Consider the following 14,819-nt stretch of genomic DNA (forward strand, 5'->3'; position numbering starts at 1 on the left):
CCCAAAATCCTGCAGGGCCTGGGGAATCAGATATATCCCCCTCCGGCCCCCAGAATCCCCCCAACAGTCCCGGGGGGGTGGAGAGCGGCTCCACGTCTTGATGACAATATGCCATACTTGACGACGTTAAGTCACAGACTTATTCAAAACCTTGGTTCCCCTCCACTTCCATCTGCAGAGAGAGAGAGAGGGTACAGTCAGTAAGGTCATTAGGAAAGATAGGTTGAGGATGTGGCATGCTGTTGGCACAAGGTACAGGCTTCAAATATGTTGGTCCAATGACCGAATGATCACCAGAGGCTCAGCAAGAGAAGGGAGCCATCTGGGTGGATGGAATGAAACTATGACTCTAGTTTTGGAAAGGAGGGAGCCATGGGCAAGGAGCCTCCGATGGGCCAGGGCCTGAGTTTCACTTTCTTTCTTTCCCAAACTCTTACAGACTCTTGCTCTATATTCTCTTTAGGAGATAAGAATACTGAGATAGAACTCTAATCCCTCTTCCATCAATTTGTTGTATGACCTTAAGCAAGTTTCTTTAACTCTGGGACTTTGATTTTCTTCATCTGTGAGATGGGTGGTGATGGCTGATCTAGGTCCCTCACAGAGTTAAGAAGCACAAGCCACTAACCAAGGATTCTCTTGCACTTTATGCTGCATCCCTGACCCCTGCCCTCTAGGCCTGCTTGTTCAGAACATCTATGCTAAGTTTTTTTTTACTAGTTCTTATCTTCACTGCTACCCTGGGCAGCAGGTGTTGTTATCCCATTAATAAAATTAAGGTACAGAAAGGGGAATTTTTACTCATCTAATTCTACAAGCATCTCATTGGCAAGACAGGGACTTGAGTTCCTGAACATTTTGGTTGGACTCACCTTCATGGAAGCTGTCTTGAACTTGGCTCTGGAGTTGATGCAACTCATCAGTAAACCCATCGTAGGGGAATGCTGAGACACCTGTCTCAAAGGCGGTTTCGTATGTGGCCAGGTCCTCCAGGAAGCTGTGGTCTTCTGGGGACAGGTTGTTGCAAGGCGATGAGGCCCCTCCTGGGACCGCTGCCTCAGGATCCCCTGAACTCCATTCCCCATTGGGGTCTGGGGTAGAGAGATCCATGAAGATGTCTTCCACGGGCGTCTCTTCCAGGAATATGTTATCAGGGTCAGCCAGAAAATCCAGCTCCTGGCATTTCCAGGGTTTCAGGTCCAGGCTGAGCACAGGGGGACCAGCCCCCGGCAGGGACAGGTTGGAGTCCAGGGGCTCCAGACCTCCAAGTGGCTCCAGCCCACCCGTGCCAGCCTCAGCTGAGAAGGGCCTGTCCATGCCCTGAGCCAACTGGCTGATCTGCTGGATGAGGCGGTCTATCTCATTCTGCTCCTTCTCAGAGTAGTGGAAGAAACTCTGCTTGACTGGAGAGGCCTCAGGTGTAAGCAGGCCTTCGGGCACCAGAGGGACGTCCACAGAGAGGGGGCCCCGCAGCTGGGCTAGGGCCAGGAGCGTGCAGTCCCCATTACCAGGGCTGCTAGGACTTGGGGGCAACTTCTCATAGAGAAAACTGCATCCCTCCTGGGTGAAGTAAGTCTTGGTGGGATTGGGGCTCAGTTGCTCTGGGAAAGTTTGGCTGGGGCTGTTGAGGTGTGCTTGGATTGCTGTGCTGGGAGGAGTCAGCTGCTCATGGGCAGGGCTGCCCAGAGACTCTGGGAAGGTGGCGGTGCTGGGAAGCAGCTGGTCTGGAAAGGCAGAGGTGCAGGGAGTCAATTGATCTTCATAGCTTCTGGCTGAGGTTTCGGTCAGCTGGCCTTGAAGTGGGCTAGTCAGTGGATCTGGGAAGGTTGCACTGCTGGGCGTCAGTTGATCAGAAAAGGTTGCAGTGCTTGGAGTCAGCTGTTCTTGGAGAGAGCTGGACGGAGTGGACACGTGGGTCTGGAAGGGCTCGTGGAGGCTGAAGAGGAAGGCACAGCCTCCTGGCTGGTGAGGTGTGTAGGGTGGGGTGCACACAAGATCCTTGCTCAGATCTGCATGAAGAGAAGGCTCAGAGCCAGACGGGAATGCCAGGTAACTAAAGCCCAGCTCTTTTTGGGTTTGGGGAAGCTCTTCTGATGTTGAGGCAGCACCCAGCTCTGGAGCACTAGGGAAATTGGTGCTTCTGGAAGGCCCCAGGGCTGGGGTAAAGAGTGGGTTGGGGCTAGAGCACTGCCCTTGGGAGAGGATGTTCTCAGGGAATGAGGGCAGCATGGTTGGGGTGCCCAGGACATAGGCTGCTTGGGTGTTTTCAGAGTTCAGCTGCTGGCGGAGGCTCCAGGCTTCCGTGTCACTAGAAAGGAGAGAAGAGGCAGATGGTAAGGGTCTGGTGGTCTTTCCCAGAGAAGTTCCCTGATTTGTATCTCCTCTATGTCCACCTCAACTATCCTCCAGGCTCCTGCCTTGCAGCTCACCTGATTGGGTAGTTATTAGCAGTAATAGGGCCCTCTGGACCTTCTGAGTATAACAGGCAATAAATCCATGCCCAGCCTCCAGGCTTGGCCTGCAGTCTCACGACCATCTCTGCCTGAATATCTCCACTCTCAGCCACTGAAGGGAAAGAAGAGATGCAGAGTTAGGATGTCCATTGGGCAACACCACTTAAACTACCCCCTTGCTGACCTCTCCACTGAATTGGGATATCGATGACATCTCTATTTCTGACTACCCTGACCTGCACCACTCAGCTCCCCACCTTGACCTCACCACTTGGAGTCCCCCAGTTCTGATTATATTCTCACTTTGACTCCTCACCCTAATGTTCACCCTATAGTATCCAAAATTATTGGTCTCTGGCATCTCCCCAGCATAAGTCTTGACCACAGCCCTTCTTGGTTGGGCCTCCCATCACCTTTCCCAGCTCCCTGTCTTGTTCCCCAGCCTCTCTGGACACTCACACAGGCGGTAGTGTTGAGCAGAAGCGTGGGCCAGGTCCTCGGGGTGCAGAAGTCCATACCATGATTTACAGAGCAGTTCACTGCGCTCAAAGCCCAGGTAGATTAGGACACTGGGAAGGTGGAAAGGGTGAGGTCAGCTTTCTGTTTTCCCTGCTTTATACCCAGGCATCTCACTCCCTCCCAGGTCCTCTGTCCCCTTACACCCCATCCTCCCTGCCCCTGACTCCAGAATCTAGGGTCCCCTCATCTCTGGCTTGCCTTCTTCCTGGAGTCTGAACATTCTGGGCTTACCTCTCGGATATGTCCAGTAGGGCCAGGTCCTTAGCATGACGGCTCTGGAACATGGCCAAGAAGAGTGAGGCAGGGCCAGGGCCAGGACCAGGGCGAGGTCTTGGTTCCAGTGGGGCACAGAAAGCTGTGAAAACAGGGTTTCCTGCCCAGTAGGCCCCAGGTGGATGAGCATGGAATCGGCCTCGAATAAGCACCAGTTTGTTGCCTGCACTCTGGCGCCTGAGAGACTTGGAGGTGTTGAAGCGACAGCGGAAGAGGCGATCTAGGTAAATGGAGAGAAAAACTGATTAAGAGGGTGGATTGGTTGAAAGCCATAGCACATAGGGAAGAGCAGGGAAGCAGGAAGGAGGTTTGACTGAGGGAGGGAGAAGGGAGTTCTTACCAGTGTCCAGGGCAGAGGGCAGGGTGAGCTGCTGGCGCACAGTTAGGTGGTCAGCTGGGTCAATGATGTCGTAGATACTGTCACCCTGGGCAACCAGGTCCACCTGGAGAAAGGTGAAGAAGAGATGAGATGACATTTAGTGAAGGCAGCAAGGGCCAATCCTTGGCACATAGCATCTGTCAGGGTATAACCTCCCCTCCTCAGTAATTCTCAAATTCTCAAAAGTGGAAAGCTCATTGTGTCCCATATGTGCCCCAGCCCAGACTGAGAGGACCCTCACCACTCACCATGGAGTGGCCCAGATGTTCGCTCACACTCTCAGACAGATATAGCAGCTTCCCCTCAGCTGTGAACACAAGTAGAAATCCAGGTAGTGCTGCCACTATGTCTTCAAGCTCTTGAGATGAGAGAAGTCCTGTGGGGCCCGCCAGAGGAGTGCCTGCAGGGTAAGAAGACATGGTGGGTCAGGAGTAAAACTGGGAGGCAAAGCATGAGTGAGGAAGCATGGACTGAGTTTCAGAAAATCCAGAGGAATTTTTTCATGAACCTGCCTTTGCACACACCTGTTGACCCGCTGCCCACAGCTCTTGCCCAGGGAACCTGTTGCTGGATCTCCCTAGCCAGAGAGCCCTTTGACTTCTAAGTCGGGGCTAGGTCTTTCTTGGCCCCGAATTTCAGACCCACGGACAGCGCTCAAAAGCTGACTGGGCGTTCAGCACCGCGAGCAGCGCCTTGCAACCCCGTGGTGCTGTCAGCACCGCGGACAGCGCTTCAAAGGCTGAAGAAGCGCCCACTTTCAGCATAGACAACCATTGATGCACTTGCCCGGGTTTTGGTGACTCCATCCCTGCAACTTCCCAGGCTTCCCTCCCTGGGCTCCTGGAAAGCCTCTGCGCTTGTGGGAACTAGGGCCATTCTGTCCTGGCTCTCCTCCTCCCATGATTCTGGCACCGGGGACCCTATCCAGGCTCCTACCCTCATCCAGAACTAAGGTGAGGTCTGAACAGAGCTCATGAGGAAAAGTAGGAAGTCCTGAGTTCCCTAAGTCTCCCTTCTCTCCCCAGCTCTCCGCCACACTGCCCTAGACATGCAGCAGTCTCCGTGGGTTCCCTTAGCTCCATTGCCCCCGGTCTCCAGCAGCCCCAGTTTGCTCACCTCCAGCGAAGAAGACGCCCTTGCGGGTGTAGATGCAAGCAAGACTCATAATGTGCAGGTAGGACAGCCGGACCTTGTCCGCTTCGGCCAGAGGCAGCAGCTCCTTGAGGTTCCGGATCTCAGCGTTGATCTGGTCGCGGCGCGCCTTGGAGGCGCCCTTGGTGGAGCGGTACATGACTAGCGGCTGCAGAGCTCCAGCTCCGGTGCTCCGAACACCTGCGTTCCCGTCCCGACGCACCGGTAGCTTCTTCCTTCTTGCTTCCCCGTCTCTCGCTCAGGCTCTCTCTCTCCTCTCTCCTCTCCTGGGCTCCGCTCGGCTGCGCTGCCCCCGTCGCCTGCTTCGTTCCGCCTTATATAGCTCCTGCTAGGCGTGGGGGGCTCGCTTTAGAGAAAGGGGGGGCGGGAAAGCAGGAGGCTGGGCTAAGCAAGCTGCAGCGGGAGCCGCTGGCTGGGGAGGGGGGAGAGCTCCTCCTCCCTCCCTGGCTCCCGACGTCATCCCATGACGTAGAATGAGAGCGGGAGGGGGGACGGGAGGAGGGGGAGAACGGAGGCTGCGGAGGGGGCCGCGGCTGGCGGCAGCTGAGCCGAGAAGCAGGCGCTGCATTAGGAAAGCCTGAAAGGGGGTGCAGGGACCCAGGGGTCCAAATGTGTTCAGCTGAAGGAAGGGACAGGGTAAGGGTTAAGGCGGTCTGAAGCCCCTGGCAGGAGAGTCTGTAGAGGGGAGGGAGGGGCTGTTTCCAACATCGATTTTTCTCAGGAGATAAGGAAATGGGGGAGGAGCAGGGTAGTCTACAAATTCCTCCTTGCTATGTGCCAGACAAAGGTCACGTTCACATGTGGGAGAAGAACCCTCCTCGGCCTCTGCCGGATAGGTCGCCGCTGGGGTTTCTCTCTAGGGATTACTCAATCTGGGATTCCCTTAGTCACTTTCAAAGAACAAATCTCCTCCCCCCACCCTTTCAAAACCCGGGCCTTGGCATTTAGCAGGGGGCATTACATGGAAGTCTAAGTCTCCAGGGTGGGGTGAAAAGGAGGTCCTGAGGGAGAGGGACCCCCTGAATTTGGCCTTGGTTCTATTTTCCCACAGCCAAGAATAGGAATACCAACACCAACGCTGTAGTCTGCAGTGATTCTCGGTTTCCCTGTCAACTAATTAACTGCAGCCACTAACAGGGGAAACTGAGGCAGGGTCCCAAGGCACCGTGAGGATCTGGGTCTGCACCTAGGTATCCCTTCCCCCACCCCGTTGCCAGCCCCCAAAGCGAGCGGTTCCCCCCGCCCGACTGCAAGCCTCGGTCTCCCGGCGGGCCGGGGGCGGGGGCGGGGCCGGGGGAATCCCAGCTCCATATTAGGACAGGAATCCTCCGGCGGCTGCCGCGGCGGCGGCGGCGGGCGGGGCCTGGCTGCCTCCGCACCGCTCCGGAGGGCTCCCCCCTGTCTCTGGCGGGGAAGATAGGGAAGCAGCAAAGAAACGAGGGGGCTGTGCTGCACCCTCCGAGATCCCCGCACCTGCCAGGGACCCCGTAACTCCGTCGGGCTGTCCTCCATACCCCTCTCCAACCCCCTCCCCATCTTCGGCGCTAGGACTCCTTGTTCTGTCTCTTAACCTTCAACCCTCCACATCCTCCTCCCTTGGCCCCGACTAGTTTCTGAATCTCATTGCCTGCTTGGTGGTCTTTCTCAGCTTTGTACCGCCCCCCCGAAACATTCCCCCTTCTGCTCTCTCGAGACCCCCTTCCTCTCTTCATCAGTTTTGTCTCCGCATCATGTCACCTTTGCCCTCTATCTCCTTCTTTCCTTTTTTTTTTCTTTTCAGCACAGATGATTGCTCTCTACAGGGGCTGAGGGGAGCCTTTCTTTCCCCTAGAATCCCATAAAAGGAGAAGAAGTGGTCTAGGGGACATTTTATGTGAAATCTTATGGTAGAATAAGGATCTGTGTGAAATCACTAAGAGACTGAAAATAAGACCACCTAAAAATTGGAGGGAGAGGGATTGGCCTGATTGTAGAAAGTTACATAGGAAGCGTGGGGATAAACTTTGACACCAAGAAGTAAAATTTGGGTTCAAGGAACTCCTCATCCCCATGGGAAGTGGTGGTGGCAAGAGAGGCAGAGTGGGGACAGAAGACAGCTGAGGAGAAGGGTTAAGGCACCCTCAGAAGAGGGTGACTGGGCGTCCAGTTGTGACCATTTTGTGCCATTCTGGCAGAGGTTGGGGCCATCTCCATCATCCATCCTGTGTTCAATGGCACAGCTGAGATGAAGGGAAGAGGTGTTTGTGTCTGTCTGTCTGCCACTCTCTCTAACCCTATTTATCTGGATTACAGAGAAATCCTTCCTTCAGGAAGTACATCTCTGTTCCACTGCCATCTCTATCTGACCCCTGATGTACCCATCCATCCCTCCCTCAAACTTCTGTTTGGACAAGCCCTTGATCTTTGGATCCCATTCTTGTATGAAAATCCAGGGCAGTGTTCCTGATTTCTTCACCCACCGATGCTTTAGCCCTGGCTGGGAGACTATCTTAGTACCCCTTTCCATGATAAAAACTATCTGTTGGTCGGGCCCAGCCAGTCTCCAGCGAGCTGAACAGAGACGCAGTGAAAGAATGGGGCACTGACCACTGTCCATGGTTCTGAACAAAACAAAACAACCCAGGAAGTAATTTGGCCATGGTCTACCTGGACATCAAAGTAGAGCTTGAGTTCACAAAGGTCTCAGAGTGAGGCCCCAGTTAGCAGTCCACTTCTCCTCCAAGGATGAATATGGGAGGGGGTTTTAGGGGCCCAAGGTTTCTGAGCTGGAGGAGTAAAATAAGCATGAAAGAAGAATGAGCTCAAGGGAACCCTTGCATTTTTCCAGAATGGGCTGGAGGGAAGGCCCTCTGGAAGGAAAGAAGGGCCTAGAACGGGACAGGGAGGGGGAAGAGAAGGGCTCATCCTATTTCGCCCACTCTAATTCAAGTTGAGAAGCTCTGTATGCCCCAATGTCTCCTCTCCCTAGGCCAGCTCCCACTCCCCTTGCCTCCCACCTCCGTGAAGCTATTTTTAACTGTGCAGAACCAAAAATAGCTTGGCAGCAGCTTCAGGCCGTGGGAGAGGAGCTATTTATATCACCAGTGACGGTTCCAAAATAGCAAGCAGGAGGAGGGGGGCGGCTGGCACGCTAGAGAGCTCCTGGCCGCTGCTAAAAATACTGGCAGTGTGAGTCATCCTGGCCTGGCTGAGTCACCCCACTCTCCCCCTCCTTGAATCGGCAAGCAGCAGCAGCAGAACAGAACAGGCTAAGAATTGGAAGCTTGAGATGGGGGAGGTATCAGAGCCCATTGGCTATGGGAAAATGGGCAAGAAATGAATTGAAAGAGGGGCTTTGACTGTGGTGCCTGGGTGGCTCAGTTGTTTGAGCATCTAACTCTTTATCTCAGCTCAGGTCTTGATCTCAGGGTCGTGAATTTGAGGCCTGCATTGTGCCCCACACTGGGTGTGGAGCCTACTTAAAAAAATAGGGGCTTAGGGGTGAATGTGTAGAAGGAATGGGGGGAAGAGGAGCCACCCAGTTAAACCCACGGTGTGAGCCTGCAGTATTCTCAGCATTCTCAGCTATGCACTGCTGTTTAGGGATGCTTGGGCAATTGAAGGGAGGGAGCCAGACTGAGGGTGTGCGTGTGTCTGTCTGTCCATTTGACTGTGACTGTATTTGTATGTCTGTGTCTGTCTGCATTTGCCTTCATAGCTGTGTGTCTGTATCCCTGTATATCTATGCATTTGCTGATGCCTGCATCTATGTCTGTCTTTGTAAAAAATGTCCACCACTTCCTGTGTTGTGTGTAGTTCTATGTTTGTGTATGTGTTCATGTTTGCAGTTTTCTGTGTGCCTCCCTGTCCGTGTGTGTGTGTCTATATGTGAGTCTGCTCTCTGCCTTTCTTTCTCAGCATCCAATGGAGAATGTATGCATCCCCAACCTCAGTGCACCTTCTGTTGCCCTCTCGATATCACTGTTGGCCTCTTGCACAAACTATCCCTTACTTCTTTCCACCCAGCATCTTCCTTTCTATCCAACCACTGAACCCAACCATTTGTGAAAGTATGTATTGCATGCAATCTCTAGTAAAAAGATGGAGGAAGGGAGCCCCATATGACCTCTCCCTTTTTTCTTGAATTATCCCGAATCCTCCCTGGCCTGCAGGAGTAAGTGGTTTTCCATCGCTCCATATTTGGGGAGCTGAGGGAAGAGAAGGGCTTTCTTTAGTTCTAAAAAAAAATTCCTGGTGTGGGCACAGGCATGCGCAGCGCGCACACACACACATACACACACAACTGAGAGAGAGAATGAGAGAGAGAAAAAAATATCAAGGTCCCTTCTTTACTGAGACAAGCTCTTTGCATCTGTTGCCATGGCAACCCGCCCACTCCTTCCCCGAAAAATCACCAAGAAGAGGTGATGGCATTGAGGACGGATTGGCTGATTTCTTTCTTTATTATTTTTTTTTCTGAAAAATGTCTTTTTATAGCAAGAACAGGCCGTGAGATCCCCTGCTCCTGTCTTGCATAGCTTTATTGGGGACCTAGAGAGACATCACCCCTCAACCATTCTCAAAGAGAAGTGTATCTTTTCCAGAGATTTTGGGGATGATGGCCTCCTGAGAGAGAGATAGAGGGTGACTGGGGACGGGGGGTCTGCTTCTTTAGAACAGGATGGAGACTCCTGGTTAGGGCTACTTTTCTGGATATTTGGGCAAGGATCTTTCTTGACAGAGGGTTGTTGAAATGTATCTTGTCTTACCCTGGACAAATGTGTTTATGATGAGGAGAAAGAAAGAGGAAGGGAAGGAGGGAGGGAGAGAAGGAGGGAGTGGGGGGTAGAGAATCACTTTATGGGTCTTCAGAGCAGATGACAAAATAGATGCCTAAGGATGCAAGATCTCAGTGGTAGTCAGACCAGACAGGTGGACAAGATGGCTCAAGAAAGATCCATTAATGCAATTGATGGTGCTAAGAGTCACCACCAGATTATAGCTGTGGCTACTTGACATGCACCTCAGGGAAGCTGGGCCATAGGTAAATGATCTAGGTGATCTGAAGCTCACCTTTCCTAACTTTGAGTCTCAAAGGCCTCCTCTAAAGCCTGGCCACCAGCCACTGCAGCCACATCCCTTTCTCAAGTGAACTGTAGCCTCCTGCCAAATGACTGGATGGTAGAAAAGAAGGGATTCCTCATTTCCTCCTGTGCTTGGCTTGCTACAGAAATGGGGTCACTTGAGGCTGGAAGTTGGAAAGCCAGACTAAGAATCTGACTCTAGAGAGAAACACCTCTTCCTTCCAGTGGACGGCTGCCACCCTTAGGAGGCAAGGGCATGGCCTTGGGAGGGGAGTTAGCTCTACTTGAAGTGACAGAACAGAAAGACGGAAAGACTTGAGATTTGCTCTGACCTGTTAGACCAATTCTCATGGCAAATCTGACTGATATTGTTATAGTCATCTGATAGATGGTGAAACTGAGGATCAGAGACAATGACTTAGCTAAAGTCACACAGCAAGACATTGGTGATTCTGGGCCTTAAGCCTAGTTCCTGCTCCCAGCTCTTTCTCTTGCAGCATGGGGTACAGCAGGGGTCTGCAGACGCTGGTCAGCATGCCAAATCTGGCCCACTGAGTGTGTAAATAAAGCTTTACTAGAACACAGCTACATCCATTTGTTTATGTATTGTTTATGGCTGTTTTCACCCACAAGGGCAGGGTTGAGCAGTCACAACAGAAACAATATGGCTTGGGAAGCCTAAAATATTTACAAACTGACCCTTTTCAGAGAAAGTTTTCCATCTTTTAGGGTAGGATGAGTTCACACTAGGAATATCTCCACCTGTCTCTCTCTCAGCCAGAAGCTCTCTGGGCCCAGGGCATAGTAAGCTGTCATTTTACCTCTCTTTACTCTTCTAAATGCCAGAAAGCAGTAATGTCCCTACACTCCTCAAGGGAGGACAGATTGGGAAGCCCAATGGGCTAGGCTCCTTACTGGCTTCTAGCCCCCATGGAGCGTCTCCATGCAGGAGTGATGGTCCACTTCCTGCTGCCATGGCAACAAGAGTTGGAGTTGGCAATAAAGAGTCAGGATACTCCATTCCATCCTTACCCCAACCCCAGTCTCAGGACTACATTTTGGGAAGGGGGGTGTCCCATAGTTGGTGATTAAGGTATTCAGCAGGACAGAAAGTCTTGCTGGGAAGAAAATCATGGTATTATGGGGTCTTAGGCCTCTCAGAATCTTCAGTCTAGCCAAGGGGAAGAATCTTTATGCAACTTCTCAGAGAGGTTTGGTAACTTGCCCAGGGTCACACAGCTAGAATGAGAAGATTTTAAAATTAGAAATCAGGTTTCTTGATTTCTACCTCTTTCTACTTTTTAAAAATATTTTACTTATTGGGGCACCTGGGTGGCTCAGTTGGTTAAGCAACTGCCTTCGGCTCAGGTCATGATCCTGGAGTCCCGGGATCGAGTCCCGCATTGGGCTCCCTGCTCGGCAGGGAGCCTGCTTCTCCCTCTGACCCTCCCCCCTCTCATGTGCTCTCTGTCTCTCTCATTCTCTCTGTCTCAAATAAATAAATAAAATCTTAAAAAAATATATTTTACTTATTTATCTGAGAGAGGGCACAAGCAAGGGGAGGGAGAAGAAGACTCCTTGCTCAATGTAGGACTCAATCCCAGGACTCTGGGATCATGACCCGAGCCAAAGACAGACACTTAACCAACTGAGCCACCCAGGCATCCCTACTTCTTCCCATTTTTACCAAGCTGTTCTTGGGTTTGAAACCACACCAAAGTTTTCTAACAGATTCCCAAGTATCTCCCCAGGCCCAGGTGTAGGGTTTGCCAGTCTGTCAAGTGAAAGCATAATCCTTATGTAGAGCTAGTCTGAGCAATGGCTGTCTTGTCTTCATCTGCATCTTAGCAGCCTGTTTTCTTTCTCCCAAGGCCTTTTCATTATGTGATCACTCCCCCAATCTACTTGCACAGGGAGATATTCAGAACATTTTATCTATTTATGGTTATGAAATCAACAAATCTCATGTGAAGAGGGTACATGCTGAAACCCACACACTGAGACGGTCAGAGCTGGGCGAGTGGGCTGAGCCGAGAAGGTGAGGGACAGGGAACCATGCAGTGGGTGGGAAGAGGAGAGTGTAGCCAGGTGGGAAAAGACGGAACTGCTCTGGGCAAGGACCTGGAGGCAGGGCTGAGAAAAGTGGCCACAAGTAATACAGTGAAGAGCATGTCAGACCAGCCATGTTCCAAGGGGGTGGGGGGAGGAAAATCAATCACCTAAAATGTTTTTTTGAATGCAGAGCTGGGACCCAACACTCCTGTAAGCCCCAAGGGGTAGACAGGAGTTCAGGACACTGCCTTGCCCTTGAGGAGCTGGAGGTCTGGAGGAGGAGACAGACCCTCCACTGTTCATTTATTAGTTCAGCCCAGTTTCAGAGTCTTTTCCACCACCATCACTCCCCCCCACACACACACACACTGGTGAATTCCTCCTTGCTCTGCTCGTCCTCTGGTTGGGTCCGGGGCCCTTCCCCTGTGCCCCCACCACCTCCCCTATTTCCTCATCGGTGCATTTCTCATCCTGTCTTGCCATTGCTTGTTTATTTGTCTGTCTACCCACCAGCATCTCTGTCTGCTCTCCATATTCTCAGCATCTAGCATAGGACCTGGCCCAGAGCAGGGCCCCACGTATGTATTTCATTCATGCACACACATCTGAGTGCTGGGTTTGTGCCAGGCTCTGTGCTAGGCACTGGTGATGCAATGTGTGGAAACACAGGCCTGGTTTTAACTTCATGGAGCATCCAGGCTGGTGGGAAAGTGGGAACTCCATGAAGTCAGTGAAGCCACAGCCGTGAAATGGTTGCTGTGAAGAAGACATGCCGAGTGTGTGGGGAGAAGTCAAATGAGGACTGACTGAGCCTGGGGAGTTCTGGGTGGACTTCCTGAGGAGGCGTGATTGAGCTGAGTTGCTGAATGTCTGGTCGAGCTGTGTGGGGTGGAGTAGACAGAGGAATGCAATCATAAATGAGACCCCAGACAGGGACAGGTAACCACAGAAGAAGCCATCACAGCCGGAGTCTGTGTTAACAGGTGTGGGGAGTGAAGGTGAAAAGGGGGCAGCCTCTGCTAAGGACAGCTGAACCCCCACCTTGACCAGGAGGCTTGGATCCTGTGCTATGGGCAGGACTGTGAGGAAAGAGCCAGTAAGTCCTTTGTGGAAAGCAAGGTGAGTGGGAGCGTTCCTGAGGCTCAGAGAGGCAGGAGAGGGTGGGGGTCCAGCGAGAAGCTCTAGCGTGAGATGCCTATGTGGAGTCCTGGCTCCTTCACATTGGGCAAGTGACCTAATGTCTCATGACTCAGTTTACCCATCTGTTAAATAGGAATGTGAGGAGAATAAAAGCTCCTACATCAAAGGGTTGATGCAAAATTTTAATGAATTAAATCATTAAAGCACTTGGAACAATGCCTGCCACATAAAAAGAATACAATAAGCATTGAATGAAGGAATGTCAGTCATCATTATTTCACCTTTATGAAAAATAGAATTTTGAGCAAGGCTCTGAAGACATGGCATGTGCTGCCAGGGGAGACAGCACAGGCTCTGTCGCTGTACATGTAGAAACAGAGCCTGGGCACCCACTGGCTTTTTGTAGCCTTGGCCCAGCCTGGTCTGAGAGCAGCAGATGGGCTGGGCCAAGCTAGGGGCTGCAGCAATTCCAAAGAAAAAGACAAAGATGACAGCTGGGGCCTGGGAACGTTGAGGGATGCACACAAAATCGTCCCAAGGGCTCTGGCCTGGGTCCCAGCACGATCCTTCCCCGGGTACCACTGGGTCCCACAGTCCTCAGCAAGTCCAGGATGGAGGCCCGATAAGCCCTTTCACTGCTCAGTGACTGGATTTTTCTAGAAGCCAACCTAACCAAGTTCTTCCCCAACTTAAAACACTTCTGGTTTCTATCACTCCCAATTACCCCAAATTCCTCCTGGCCCCCCTCCTCTTCTGCCCCACCATATGCCTAGGCCACCATAGGCACCAGCTTCAAGGATCTCCTTGTTATCACCTGAACACACCTTGCAACATGGAGTTCACAGATGCAGCACTTACCTGCACCTTATATACCTAATGCGTGCATTACCTCACTCAAACCTCAGGGCAACCTGCCACATGTGGGCTCTTATTATTCCCTCTGGCCCTAGGCCCAGCAGAGAGGAAGTCTCCAAGGAATGCTCCACAGGAGCCCAGGAGAGATGGATGGGGCTCAAGGCTGGGGTGATCATGGGAAAGCAGTAGGCCTGGGGCTGGCCAATGACAGAAGAAAAGCCTGAGGAGCAACCAAGAAGAGACTCCCAAGAGCAGGGGGAATGATGGTCCCCATTCCTGGAAATGCTGGAGCTGTAGGAACCATGGCGGGAAGGGGGTAGCAGCAGTTATGGTTTGTTGATGGAGCAGATTCAGGAAGCAGGAAAAGAACCCTGGGCAGATGGGGAGGAAACACCAGGAAGCTTTAGGAGAAAGGACCATCCGGCTGAAGGGAAAGCTCTCGAATCACCTAGCATAGACAGGGGATGAGTTGGAAGAGCCTTCTGTCAAGGATTGTCAAGGATTGTTAAGGTTCTGGAGAATTGGAGGTGGGCTCAGCCTAGATCTCAGTGGATTGTGTTTGATGCTGGGGAGAATCCTGGAGAGGAGACAGATTCTGGTTGTAGCTCTGCCACCAGCCTACTTGGGTGTTATGAAGCTCCTTTCCCTCTCTGGGCTCAGTTTCCCTGTTTGCAAACTGGCAGTGGCCGTGGATTGGACCACTTGGCCTGGAAGGACCTCTGATCTGTGGCATTTTGAGCATCTCTGGGCCCAGGGCCCTGCTGGCCGGTGCCTCTCAGGCTTTGGAGGTTGGGTGCTGCTCCCCTGAGACCCAGTTTCAGGTGGGAAGAGCCCATGTGCCTAATGCTAGGGTCTGGGTGGACCTGAAGTCTCCTGGAAGACTAAGTCCTCAGCCCTGGACAAGTAGGGCCACCTTGGGCCTTGGAGGCCTGG

At 52.2% G+C, this 14,819-nt stretch overlaps 1 protein-coding gene across 2 annotated transcripts; it reads right to left on the bottom strand.

Moving 5' to 3' along the window:
* NPAS4 (neuronal PAS domain protein 4) lies at positions 1–5,106 on the bottom strand. 2 transcript variants are annotated; one of them, XM_006749065.2, is made up of 8 exons: positions 4,741–5,106; positions 3,873–4,024; positions 3,586–3,688; positions 3,204–3,465; positions 2,913–3,022; positions 2,430–2,565; positions 873–2,308; positions 1–172 (listed from the first exon to the last, which is right to left on the bottom strand). In XM_006749065.2, exons 1-8 carry the CDS (start codon positions 4,913–4,915, stop codon positions 144–146), a joined length of 2,403 nt encoding a protein of 800 aa, XP_006749128.1. In that variant the 5' UTR covers positions 4,916–5,106; the 3' UTR covers positions 1–143. The 2 variants fall into 2 exon arrangements, with proteins under 2 accessions (XP_006749128.1, XP_030876053.1); XM_031020193.2 differs by lacking the exons at positions 2,913–3,022; positions 3,873–4,024; positions 4,741–5,106 and having other exon boundaries at positions 3,204–3,789.
* Between the last annotated feature and the right edge of the window lie 9,713 nt (positions 5,107–14,819).

Source organism: Leptonychotes weddellii, chromosome 11 (genome assembly GCF_054177405.1).
Source record: "Leptonychotes weddellii isolate Sample4059 chromosome 11, ASM5417740v2, whole genome shotgun sequence".
Taxonomy (NCBI): domain Eukaryota; kingdom Metazoa; phylum Chordata; class Mammalia; order Carnivora; family Phocidae; genus Leptonychotes; species Leptonychotes weddellii.

Bases quoted from the DNA above. Each gene is read 5' to 3' on its own strand.
- NPAS4 (XM_006749065.2), bottom strand. From the start codon at position 4,915: ATGTACCGCTCCACCAAGGGCGCCTCCAAGGCGCGCCGCGACCAGATC. The intron at 4,025-4,740 runs GTGAGCAAACTG...CTTACCCTGCAG, and splicing joins GGGCGTCTTCTTCGCTGGAG to GCACTCCTCTGGCGGGCCCC. The intron at 3,023-3,203 runs GTAAGCCCAGAA...CCACCTTCCCAG, and splicing joins CTACTGGACATATCCGAGAG to TGTCCTAATCTACCTGGGCT.